Raw genomic sequence first — 11,483 nt, 5'->3', positions numbered from 1 at the left:
CCGCGCAAACCAAAAGAGACAAAAAAGACTTCGCCTTAGAGGTGGAAAAACCCCAGCCTTGGGCTGTGACTGCCCTGTTTGAGCAATTGGTCCTGATTTGGCACACTCAGTTGGGTCCCGCCAGAACCACATCGTCACAACGTCATCGAGAGGTGTCGCTGCCGAAATGCCGCCGAATTTCGGTGGCATTTTGGCGGACACTCCACTGCCGCCATGGTCCTTCGTCTGGCGCCTGCCAGACGAAAATGTTGGGGACCACTGCCCTAAACTAAGTCTCCCCTGGGCAGGCTATGCAACAAATGTCCACTAGGGGGCATCTTGCACCTTATGTGAAGCAATTGGCCACTGCCACAGATGGGCTACCACGCTTGATGGGCCCATGGTCCAATCCAGTTTGGCTTGTGCTTTGCGCGAGAGTTGGCAGTGCTGGGGATGGCATAAAGGGGGCAGGACGGGATTAAGCCGGGTGTAGGGAACACTAACACTCTGCAGCGCTTCGTCCTGCTCCCCGCCCCGGCCCAGCAGTGCTGTGCCACAGCCTTTGAGCTCAGGGAACTGGGCTTTCTTTAGCTCAGCTTCGAGAACTGCAAGTGTCTCCGTGCCGAGGTTCCAGGTTCAAGTCCAGAAGACAGAGCGGTGCTGCATGACGCGAGCAGGTGCAGAATCCAGGAGGAGACTTGAGAGCTGTTTCCTGACTCAGGTAGAAAACTCCCCAAGGAAAGGGGCAAACGGGTGGCCCCGCCCCCAAGCGGCCCTGTTCCCTGGTGGCCCGCCCCCGTTACCTAGAACTCGGTGAGGTCGTCGTTGAAGTACAGCAAGATGCCCGGCATGTACAGGTTGGCGTCCAAGTTGAGCCGGTAGAACTCCGCGTCCTCGTCCGGAATCTTGTTCTGCTCCAGCGTCTTGTCCATGTCCAGGTTGACACCCTTGTACTTCCAGGTGTAGCTGGCGGCGTGGGCGTTGTGGGGCAGGTAGCACCGCAGGATTTCCCACATGGACTCCTCCGCACACACCTGCAGGGGGTGGCGTTAGAGACTTACCAGGGCTTGGGGGACTGTCGCCTGCTGGACCGACGGGCCGTCAAGCAAATATTTCTTCCCCCAAACCTCCACCCTCATCCCCCAGGTAAACGAAAGCACCATCTCCCCCCCTGCTCCCAATGCCCCCTGCTGCTCGGAGGGGAGTTCACGGCCTCCCTAACCCAGCAGAACCAGCCTTGCATAAAGCGGCTGCTGGCTCAGACCACCAACTCTCCGGGCTCCGTGTCCCACCCTGCCCTGCTTCTTATATCCCTCCTTCCCAGCATGCCTTGCTACCAAGCCCTCTGCCTCAGGGACTACAACTCCCAGAATCCCCCTGCATCTGGGGGAAATGGGGTCCTGGCTGGCCTTAAAGGGCCAGCACACTACCTCATCATGTGTATTTCAGGACAGGAGTGGCCTCTAAATTGATGGGAGACCCCAACTTAGCGCCCCTGCCCCCAATGTCCTAGTAACTCAGGGCCCCCCGAATGGTGCATGGGGATGGCAGTTTGCCCAGCACTGCTACTCGAGCTCCCTTCCCCCTCGGCGTGAGGCCCAGCTCACCTCCAGCACATGCTCCTGCAAAGTCAGGGTGTTGATGATGCGGATGCGCCGGGTCTTGGAAGCCAGGATCCCCACCTCATACTTGCTGTCCTTCCACCAGGGCAGCCCGAAGTCGTTGGCCCAGTCGGAGCGGGGCAGCTGGGGTGGGATGTGGATGAAGCGGCCCTGGGGGGTGTAGTACTTGACGCAGCCCGTCAGCGGGTCCACGTGGGTCTGGATCTGAAAGGCAGGCGGCTCCATTATCAGGCTTAAGGGGGGAATCCGGCTGCACCCCTGGTCACTGCCTCCTAGGTCAATTAATATGTTACAGGCAGACAAGAATCGCGGACTTGCTTAAAGCTGATGGGCCTGCTAAGTGCCGTAAATGGAAGGAGCAATTAAATACCACCTTTGCATAGTAAGAGCTGACTAGGAAGCCACCGCCCAAGGCCTGAGAGCCAAAAGGTTTCCCTGCTACTGGGATATGGATTGGTTGCAGTTGTGCCTGCGCAGGGGTGTGGAAGAAAGCTAGAGAACCCATGCTGAGGGAGTCAGTAATGAGGCACAGCTGTTTGGGGCACAGGACTGGCTGGAGAGGCAGGCTTGGGGATGTCTGAGCAAGGGAACTGCCTGCTGCTTGATCCCAGAAAACAGGATTGCACTATGGTCTTTGCCTGCACTACCGAAATCCCTGACTCGCAGCAGCTGACCGCAACAACCCTGAACATCGGCTCACGGCTTGGGCAAAGGGGGCATCCCCAGCATCCCACCAGACCAGCTGCTCCCAGTCCCCACCCACAGCGGATGATGGATCCCAGCCTCCCACTCCTTCAAGAAGAACTGCAAACAGGAACATGAGTGCGGGGTTCATGGGGGCAGGGGACTCTGAAGCCCCAATGGCTGTAGATTAGGACCCCATCGGCAGGTCAGAGAGCCACCTCTGGGGCAGAGCCCAGTGGCTGTTTAACCGCTTCACCACGGTTTTGGACAGGAAGTGAAGGAGAACCCTGCGCCCATTTCAAAGTGCAGGGGTGGCGTTTGGGGACCTGGGCAAGCAGCAGCCCTTTGTAATGACCCCCCGCTCCGCCAGTTCTCACGTCTCTGGTCTTGGGGTTGAACCAGTGGCTAATGTCCTTTCCCGCGGCTTCCAAGATGGGCCTCAGCAAGACGTCCCCTGGGGGAGACAGAGCCAGGGGTCAGCCGGTGATGTGGCTGGGTGGGGGACAGGCATCCATGTGCCCCCAGGCCAGTGGGGCCAGGTTCACGTGCGTAGGTGGGTGGGTGGGGCAGTGGAGGAGTGCCACAGGGCATTGTGGGGTGGGGGGGTCCTGGCCCACCGAGTGCGTGTGGGGTGGAGTGGATGGGGTGTCCTCCAGTGAATGGAAGGATTCCCATTACCCTTGTGCTATAGGGTCAGTAGGTTCAGGTCTGGCTCTGGGGTTAGGAGCGTCTGGGGGGGGGGTCCCGATGTGGGGGACCCTGTAGCACACTGTGGGGAGGAGTGCCAGGTGCATTTTGGGGCTTGGGAGACTCTATGAAGGGTGGAGTGAGCATTGTGTGTGGGGAGCTCTATGGGGGGTGCCCCAGTGAATTAGGGGGTCTATGGGAAGTGCCATAGTGCAGTGGAGGGTGGGTATGGGGGTGCTGTGATTCACTGTAGGGGGAGTCCAGGAGGAAGCTGCAGTGCATTGTGGGGGTGTCAGGGGTTGGGGCACCGCAGTGCATTGTGGGGGGTGCTCAGCGGATTGCCGCGAAGTCATTTGTGGGACCAGGTGAGTGATGGTTACCATGATGCATTGCGGGGTCCTCACGATGCATGATGGTGCATTTTGAGCGAGCTGTGCATAGAGTTGAGGTGGCACCACAGTGCATTCTTGGCGGGGTCTTGGGGCGTCCCCAGTGCATTGGGGGCTCGTGCTGGATGTGGTAGCTGTCTGCGCTGTGGCGGGCTATGGTTGGCCGGCTTTGGCCATTGCGCATTTGGGGTGCTCGGAGATGCCATAGCAGCTTGTGGGGACCCAGGGGGGGCAACACGTGGTTTGTGGGGGTGCATGTGCACAGTGGGGAATTTATCGGGGGGTGTACCAGGGTTGCCGTGCTGCTTGTTGGGAGGGTTCCACGGTGGCAATCTCGGGGAAGTCTCGTAGTCGGGGGCAGATTGGGTCTCGAGGGGGCGGGACTGGTATGCTCAGGGGGCGGACTGGGTTGCTTCGGCGGGGATGGGGATGGCTTGGGGGCGGCATGGAGATGTGGTTGGGAGCGCTCGCTGTGACGGCCATTGTGGGACAGGACGCTTGTGCTGCGGACCTGATCAGGTCACATACGCGGCCAGTAGTGGTACACCAGACGTCCCCGGGCGCGCGTGCGCAGAGACCTCCGCGGGTGAAAGTAGCGGGGAGACGTCCTCCATCGCGCCGCGCGCGCCCGCGCTGCCATTGTGCAATCCGCGGCCTCCCGGCGGGTCCTCCGGGACCGGGAACCCATCGAGCGCGCCATGTGCAACCGCCTCCTTCCCGCGCGGGGCCTGCTCGGACCCGAACCTCGAGGGTCGCCTATGGGCAACCGCCCTCGTCCGGCGCGTGGGGTGCGGACCGCGGAACCTCCTGTGCACAAAGCGCGGCGTGGGGCCACGTGACACGGGTAGCGCGCGGGGCTGCCGGGGAGCTCCGCCCCCGGAGCGGCAGGGCGCGGTCCGGGGCTGCGCTCGCGAGAGCGGTCGGGGCAGCGGCGCGGCGGCAGCGCGAGGAGACGGGCGCTGACGGGGCGCGGGGAGCCGCGAGTGAGGGGCAGGGGGGGCGGAGGGCAGAGGTCGGTGGGGCTTTAGGTGAGGGGCGGGCTAAGCATGATGCGCGTCTGGGCTTCGTGAGGGGCGGGGCTGCGCTGAGGGGCGGGCTAAGCATAATGGAGGCGGGGTTAGTAGGGGCGGCGCTAAGCATGATGGAGCCGGGCATTTCGTAAGGGGCGGGGCTAACATCGATGGAGGCGAGGGCTAGCGGTGAGGGGGTGGGTCCGAGAGTGCATGCACTAAGGGGTGGGCTAAGGTGAGGGGCGGGGGCGGGAGGACGAGGGGGCGGGGCTGGGAGGGGACGGGGCTAAAGCGATGATGGAAGGTGGGATCGGGGCCCAAGAGAAGGTCTTCGGGCCTGCAGTGTGTTCGGGGGTCTGGGTTCATGGGTGGTTACATCGTTGGGTATCCTCGAGGGACTTGCAGGGTGCGGTTGAGAGGTGTCGTAGGGTCCTGGCATCTTACTCCAGGTGCAGGGGAGGGTCGCGGCACTGGCAGGTTTCAGTGGGGTGCTGGGCGTGGTGCAGGGAGAGGCTTGGGGCGTAAATCTCGAGGTCATCGTGGGTGGAACAGTGCGGTGTGCAGAAGCGGGGGGAGGCTATGGGACTGGCGAAAGTGCGTGCAATGAGGGATGCCGCTGTGGAGGGTCCAGGGGAGGCTATTTGTGGGGCCTGGGATGCGCTCGTCCACCTGCCTAGGGTGATCTAACGAGGGACTGCAGGGAGGGTCAGGGCACACTGGAGGCCAAGCGTGGGTAGCGCGAGGGTTGCTGGGTGGTAGCATGGGGGAGGCGTTGGGGCGTGGGGAGGAGAGTAGGTGGTGATGGAGATGAGGGTTTCAGGGCGGTCGAGGGGGACTGGGGAGATGGTGTGCTGATGGGGGTGCAGGGAGGTTCAGGGCATGGGGAGATCAGTGCGAGGCTGCGGTCGGTAGGGGGTGGGCACTGGGGGAGGTCAGGTGCGGTGCTCTATGTGGTGAGTGACGAGGGAGGTTCGGGAGCCGAGGACGGACAGGGCGAAGGTCATGGAGTGCTTTGCGTGCAGGAGGGGGTGGCACTGGAGTAGTGGTGGTGGACGAGGTGCTGGGTCACTCGTGCTGGTGTGAGGCGTCGGGCAGGTTGCAGGGCTGGGAGAGGGCGTGGCGTGCTCGTGGGGGACGTTTCATGGGTACTGTTCTAGGGTCAGCTACCTTGCTCCGCGAGCCAATCGCTCGGGCCACCGGTGGGGGAGGCGCCGACACTCCCCTATGCCGCGCGCCACAAGTGGAGACGCTGCGTCAACATGGACACAGGCGGATCCGCTATGCGGAGCGCGACCGGCTGACGCTCGTCGGTGTTCCTATCGCACCGATCGCGATGCAACCAGTCATCCTGCTCCGCGCAGAAGTTCTCAAAGCGAGCGGTGTCGACCGGGACGCCTGGGCCGCCTCGAGAGGGCAGGGGGCTCTGGGCGGTTACCAGAGCGAGGGGCTGGAGCCTGGATCCTAGGGTTCTGTCCGACGGCTCTGGGGAGGGGAGTGGGGGCTGTGTGGGTAAGCCAGTGGAAGGGCTGGGAGCCAGGACTCTGGGTTCTTCGTCCGTGGCTTGGGATGGGATGTGGAGGCTGGTGGTAGGAGCAGGGGGCGGGGAGCCAGGACTCCTGGGTTTCTCCCTGGCTTCTGGTCGAGGGAAGTGGGGCTGGGTGGCGTTAGAGCGGGGGGGCTGGGAGCCAGGGAATCTGGGTTCTGCTCCCGAGCTCTGGGAGGGCGAGTGGGGTCGCGGTGGTCACGAGCTGGGTCGCGGGGGCTGGGAGGCCAGGACTCCTGGGTTCTCTCTTCCGCTGGTCGGCTAGGGAGTCGGGGGCCGTGTTGGTTGAGAGCAGGGGGGCTGGGGAGCAGCAGGACTCCTGGTTCTCCTCCCCGGCTCTGGGGAGGGGGGGGGGTGTGGGTCAGAGGGGGACGGTGGGTGGAGCCGGACTCTGGGTTCTCTCCCGGCCTGGTGAGGAGTGGGGCTGGTTGGTTTAGAGCAGGGGGGGGGAGCCAGGTTTCGCTGGATTCTCTCGCCCGGCTCTGGGGAGGGGAGGGGAGCCTGTGTGGGTCAGGTGGGGGTGGGGCTGGGCGCCTTGACTCTGAGTTCCCGTACGGCTTGGGAAGGGAGTCGTGGGCTGCGTGGATTAGAGCAGGGGGGCTGGGAGCCAGATCTTGTTTCCCGCCCTCCTCCTCTCTCGAGGTCATTCGTCCCGGCGTTCTGGGAAGGGACGTGCGGGGCTGGTGGGTCAGAGCAGGGGGGCTGGGGAGCCAGGATCCTGGTTATCTCCTCGCGTCTGGGAGGGAGTGGGGGCTGGTGGGTATAGAGCGGGAGTGCTGGGAGCCAGGACTCCTGGGTTCTCATCCAGCTGGGAGGGGAGCGGGGGGCTCGGAGTTTAGAGCAGGGGGGGGTGGGAGCCGGACTCCTGGGTTCTCTCGTGCGGCGACCTGGGGGGAGTGGGGCTGGTGGTTAGAAGGGGGGCTGGGATGGTGACGTCGTGGGTTTCTCTCCGGCTCTGGTAGGGGAGTGCGGTCTGGTGTGATGAGGCGGGGGGCTGGAGCCAGGATCTCCTGTTCTCCCGGCCGGGGGGCAAGGGGCTCGGGTGGTGGTTGAGCAGGGGCTGGGGCCCAGTGCGCCGCAACCAGGGAGACACTGACCCCCCTCTCTCCGATCTCCCTGGCGGCGCATGTGAGCCCGTGCTGGGCGTGCTGGTGCCGGGCCACATCGCGGCTCCATCGAGGTGGAGCTGGAGAACGGGCACGCCCCCAGTACCGGTGTGAGAGGCAGCCCGCGGGAGACCTGCCCCCAGCGCAAGCCCGAGGACCTGCCCGGGGCGCCTCCGGGGGCACTGGGGCTGGCGCCTGCGCCTGGGCATTAGCACATTAAACTGGGGACCCAGAGCAGCCGCCGGCGACACTGGGTTTGCTGCACGGGGCCCCCTGCTGGCCGTCCCGGGCTGAAACGAGCCGGTTCCTTCGTTCCGCCCCTCGCTCCCGACCCCACCCACCACTGCCGGTGCCCCTCGCTCCCGACCCACAGCCCCTGCCTGCAGTGCCCTCACTCCGACCCGCGCCCCAACCCTGCCAGTGCCCTCGCTCCCGACCCGCATGTTCCTCCCCTGCCCTACCCCCCACCCTCCAAGTGCCCTCGCTCCCGCCCGCAGTTCCCTGCCCCCTCCGCCTGCAGTGCCCAGCCAACCCGCAGCCCCCCAGCCCTGCCAGTGCCCTCGCTCCCGACCCGCAGTTCCCTGCCCGCTACTCCCAGTACTGCCAGTGCCTCCTCCCCAACGGCGACCCAGCCCCTGCCCGGTGCCCTCGATCCCGACTGCGTTCCCTGCCCCCACCCTGCGTCCCTCTCCTGCCCGCACCCCCCTACCCCACCTGCCGGTGCTCACTCCGATCCAGCCCCGCCTGCGGTGCCCTCGCTCCCGACCAATTCCCTGCCCCGTACCCCCACTGCAGTGCCCTCGCTCCGCCCGCAGGCCCCAGCCTGCCGCTACACCTCGCTCCTGACGCAGTTTCCCTGCCCCCCTATCCCACCTGCCAGGTGCCCCTTACTCTCTGACCGCACCCTCGCCACACCCTGCAGTGCCCCTCACTCCCTACCCAAGCCCCAGCTGCCGGTGCCCTCACTCCCGACCCACAGCCCCTGCCCCATCCGCCGGTGCCCCTCACTCCTGACCCCCCTTACTACCCTCCGGTGCCTCCATCCGACTCGAGCCCCCTGCCCCACCACCCCTGCCGGTGCCCCTACTCCTGACCCGACTCCATTACCTCTGCCTCACCCCTGCGTGCCCTCACTCCTGACCCGCCCCCCTGCCCCCGCCTTCCAGTGCCCTCACTCCCGACCCGCGCGCTGCCCCAACCTCTGCCGGTGCCTCACTCCCAACTGCACCGCTGCTAGCAGCCTGCCCTGCCACCCCTGCTGTGCCTCACTCCCAACCCGGCAGCCCCTGCCCAGACCACCTGCCCCAGCTCTGCCGGTGCCCTCAATCCACGCGCCCCTCCTGATTTGTTTCCCCTTGTCCCCGCCCCTGTAGAAGTGTTTAACTTGCTGGCCATTGGGCCCTTGCAGTCAGGGGTTGGGGGGACACTGCTGGCTCCCACTCCGGTGGCTCGGGCCGGGCCGTGGCTCCAGCCAGCAACTGCTGTTCCATAGCGCTGCAGATGGCGCTGTGTGCCCGGCCTGCTCTTCCCCTGCCGCAGGATGCGACCCGGGGAGCCGCTTATCTTATCCCAGGCTGCTTCCCATGTTCCGGAGGTACGAGGCTCAGTTTTCTGCAGCCTGCTCCTGCCCTGCCCGGGGGGGCACGGCCCCCCCCCCAGCGGGCCTGCTCGAAAACATGTTGTGTGGGGGCTGGAGCCAGGACTCCGGGTTCTCCCCTGCTCTGGGCGGGGAGTGGGGCTGGTCGGTAGGCAGGGGGGCTGGGGCCAGGACTCCTGGTTCTCTCCCGGCTCTGGGAGGGGAGTGGGGGCAAGGTGGGTTAGAGCAGGGGGGCTGGAGCCAGGATCTGGGTTCTCTCCCGGCTCTGGGGGAGTGGGGGCGGTGGTTAGAGAGGGGGGTTGGGAAGCCAGGTTGGTTCTCTTCTGGCTCTGGAGGGGAGTGGGGCTGGTGTTAGAGCAGGGGTGAGCGGACTCCTGGGTTCTTCCTCGGCTCTGGGAGGGAGTGGGCGGCAGGTGGGTAAGAGGGGGCTGGAGCCAGGACTCCGGGTTCTCTCCGGCTCTGGGAGGGAGTGGGGGCAGTGGGTTAGATGCAGGGGCCTGGAGCCAGATCGTGGGTTTCTCTCCCATGCTCTGGAGGGGTAGTGGGGGTGCTGTTGAGTAGGGGTTGGGAGCCAGGACTCTGGTTATCTTCCCACCTGGGAGGGGAGTGGGAGCCGGGCGGTCGAGAGGGGGGGCTGGGACGCCAGGACTCCTGGGGTTTCTCTGGCTCTGGGAGGGAGTGGGGGCTGGTGGGTCAGAGCAGGGGGAGTTGGGAGCCAGGACTCCTGGATTCTTCCCGCAGCTCTGGGAGGCAGTGGGGGCGGTGGTTAGAGCAGTGGGGGTCTGGGAGCCAGGATCTGGGTTCTCCCCCAGCTCTGGAGGGGAGTGGGAGCAGGTGGAGTCAGAGCAGGGGGGGCTGGACGCAGGACTCCTGCGGTTCCCCCTGGTGTGAGGGAGGGGGGCTGAGGGTAGAGCCAGGGGCTTGGGACCAGGATCTGGTCTCTCCCAGCTCTGTCACTGTTTGTTTGCTCTGGGCACCCATCTCCCCCCCGTCCCGCATGACGGGGTAACTCAGGCCTCCCGTCCCATCTCACCCTGTCCTTGTCTGCTGCTGGCAGGTTCCGTGCTCGGCCTGCCCTGCCCCCCCCGTGGGGAGCGCAGGAGGGAGCAAGGGCTGCTCTCATGGGGTGCCTGCCATCTGGGTGGTTCAGCCTGAGCCCGTGCTGGGTCCTGCGTTGCTCCTCCGGCATGGAAAACTTGATCCTGTTTCCTTGGTAGCTGTTTGCCATGGAGCGCAGGCCATCCCTGGAGCGGAAGCGGCAGGGGTCAGAAGAAGGCCATGTGGGGGCATGGGGGTCTTGGGCAGCGCCTGGCACGGGGCCCTGGGAACTTGGCGCAGAAATCTGGGGGGGAGTTCACAGGCCCAACCTGCCTGCCATGGGGGGCGGAGGGGACCCACTGCAGATCTGGGGGAGCGCCCAGCCCGGCTTCCCCATGGCGGCTGAGGGTGGGGTGTTCCCTCCATGATGACACACAAACATTGTGTGGGGGGGGGGTGATAAAGGAATGAACCTGCTGGATAGAAAAGGATTTTTATTGATAATAATTGAGCCCCCCCCCATCTGCTTGGCTTTGAAGGCCCACCGCAGCCCCACCGCCACCCTAGCCTGCCCCTCACCTCAACTCAAGCTCCTACCATCCAGCTCAGCCAGCCCTGCCCCTAAACCACGCCAAATCCCAACGGTTTCGTCCCAGAGACCCACAGCCACCCAATCCGACCCACAGCCTCCCTTAGATGGCCCCGAACAGCCCTCCCCAAACCCCAAGGGGCAACACTGCCCCAAACACATCTGTTCCCCACCCCGAAGCCACACAGTGGCAGACGAGCAGTGTCGCTCACCACGAACAGCCCTTCCCCTGCCCCCCCAGTCTGTGGGGTGTGCTGCCAAGGGGGGTCCGCAGGCCGTGTATTGGGGGTCTCCTCGTCAGCTGACAGAGGGTGCCCCCGATTTCCTCTCGCCCCCTCAACAACCCAGATTGTTCCGCGGGGGGGGCGGCGGGCCCGGGGGCAGCACCAGGGCGCTGGGTGGTAGCGGCGCGGGCAGGTTCCGGTAGACGGCCAGGGTGTAGGGCAGCAGGCAGTAGCCGAGCTGGAGGCGCCGAGCCAGCCGGACGAAGGCCGCCAGGCCGAGCACCAGGAGCGGCAGCAGCAGGGTGAAGCCGAGCACGAGCAGGGCCGTGGCACCAGCATCGTGAAGATGGGCCTCGCACGGGGCCACCCGGGCGTGCAGGAACTGCGGGGTGGGGGGAAAAGGGGAGAGGCTCAGCGTGTGTGTGACAGGAGTGCGAACCAGGTCTGGGCTGGCGCCTGCCCTTGCACTTTTCAGAGTGGGCAGCTGTACACGCGCACCTGCCATGAGGGGCTGGCACATACACAAACGTGCAAAGAGCAGTGCCCTCTTCCCACCATGGCTTGCATACTCATGGGCACAGAGCGCTTACACAATTGTATGCAGATGAGGTGTGTCCTTTGCACACACATGCAGAGATCTGCCCCACCAGGCAGGGGCCAACTCACACACCCCCTCATTGCATCACACGTGCAAAGACACTCGCACGCCTTGCAACTACAGATCCCCCACACGTGTGTGCAACCAGTGAGCAGGGAGAGGGGCCAACGTGCAAATACACACACGCCAGCTAAGCTCCCCTCACCAAATCCCAGGCCCCCTCCCGCCATTTGTCAGGACTGATCACTGGGGCGGGGGGGCAGGGGGAACCGGGGCGGCACCAGGAGGCGCTGGCTGCGCCAGGATGGGCTGCCCCAGCCCCACCAGGTTATCGGCCACAGCCAGACCCCCCAGGTCTGCACTTTGTCAGCTGTCAGGCGGGGAGGGGGAGGGGAATGGCAGGACTCCTGGGTTCTC

At 65.1% G+C, this 11,483-nt stretch overlaps 1 protein-coding gene across 1 annotated transcript in view; it reads right to left on the bottom strand.

Moving 5' to 3' along the window:
- The window catches only part of CYB5D1 (cytochrome b5 domain containing 1), a 7,025-nt gene extending 2,964 nt beyond the window's left edge, over positions 1-4,061 (bottom strand). Inside the window, exons 1-4 of the mRNA XM_075071347.1 lie at positions 3,890-4,061; positions 2,663-2,754; positions 1,587-1,805; positions 783-1,013 (exon numbers count right to left, since the gene is read on the bottom strand). Of these exons, the coding sequence (XP_074927448.1) occupies positions 783-1,013; positions 1,587-1,805; positions 2,663-2,754; positions 3,890-4,061 (714 nt within the window). The remainder of the gene's footprint in view (positions 1-782; positions 1,014-1,586; positions 1,806-2,662; positions 2,755-3,889) is intronic.
- Positions 4,062-11,483: the final 7,422 nt, after the last annotated feature.

The sequence above is a fragment of the Chelonoidis abingdonii genome, chromosome 11, assembly GCF_003597395.2.
Source record: "Chelonoidis abingdonii isolate Lonesome George chromosome 11, CheloAbing_2.0, whole genome shotgun sequence".
NCBI lineage: Eukaryota > Metazoa > Chordata > Testudines > Testudinidae > Chelonoidis > Chelonoidis abingdonii.
This window is presented reverse-complemented; position numbering and strand designations above follow the sequence as displayed.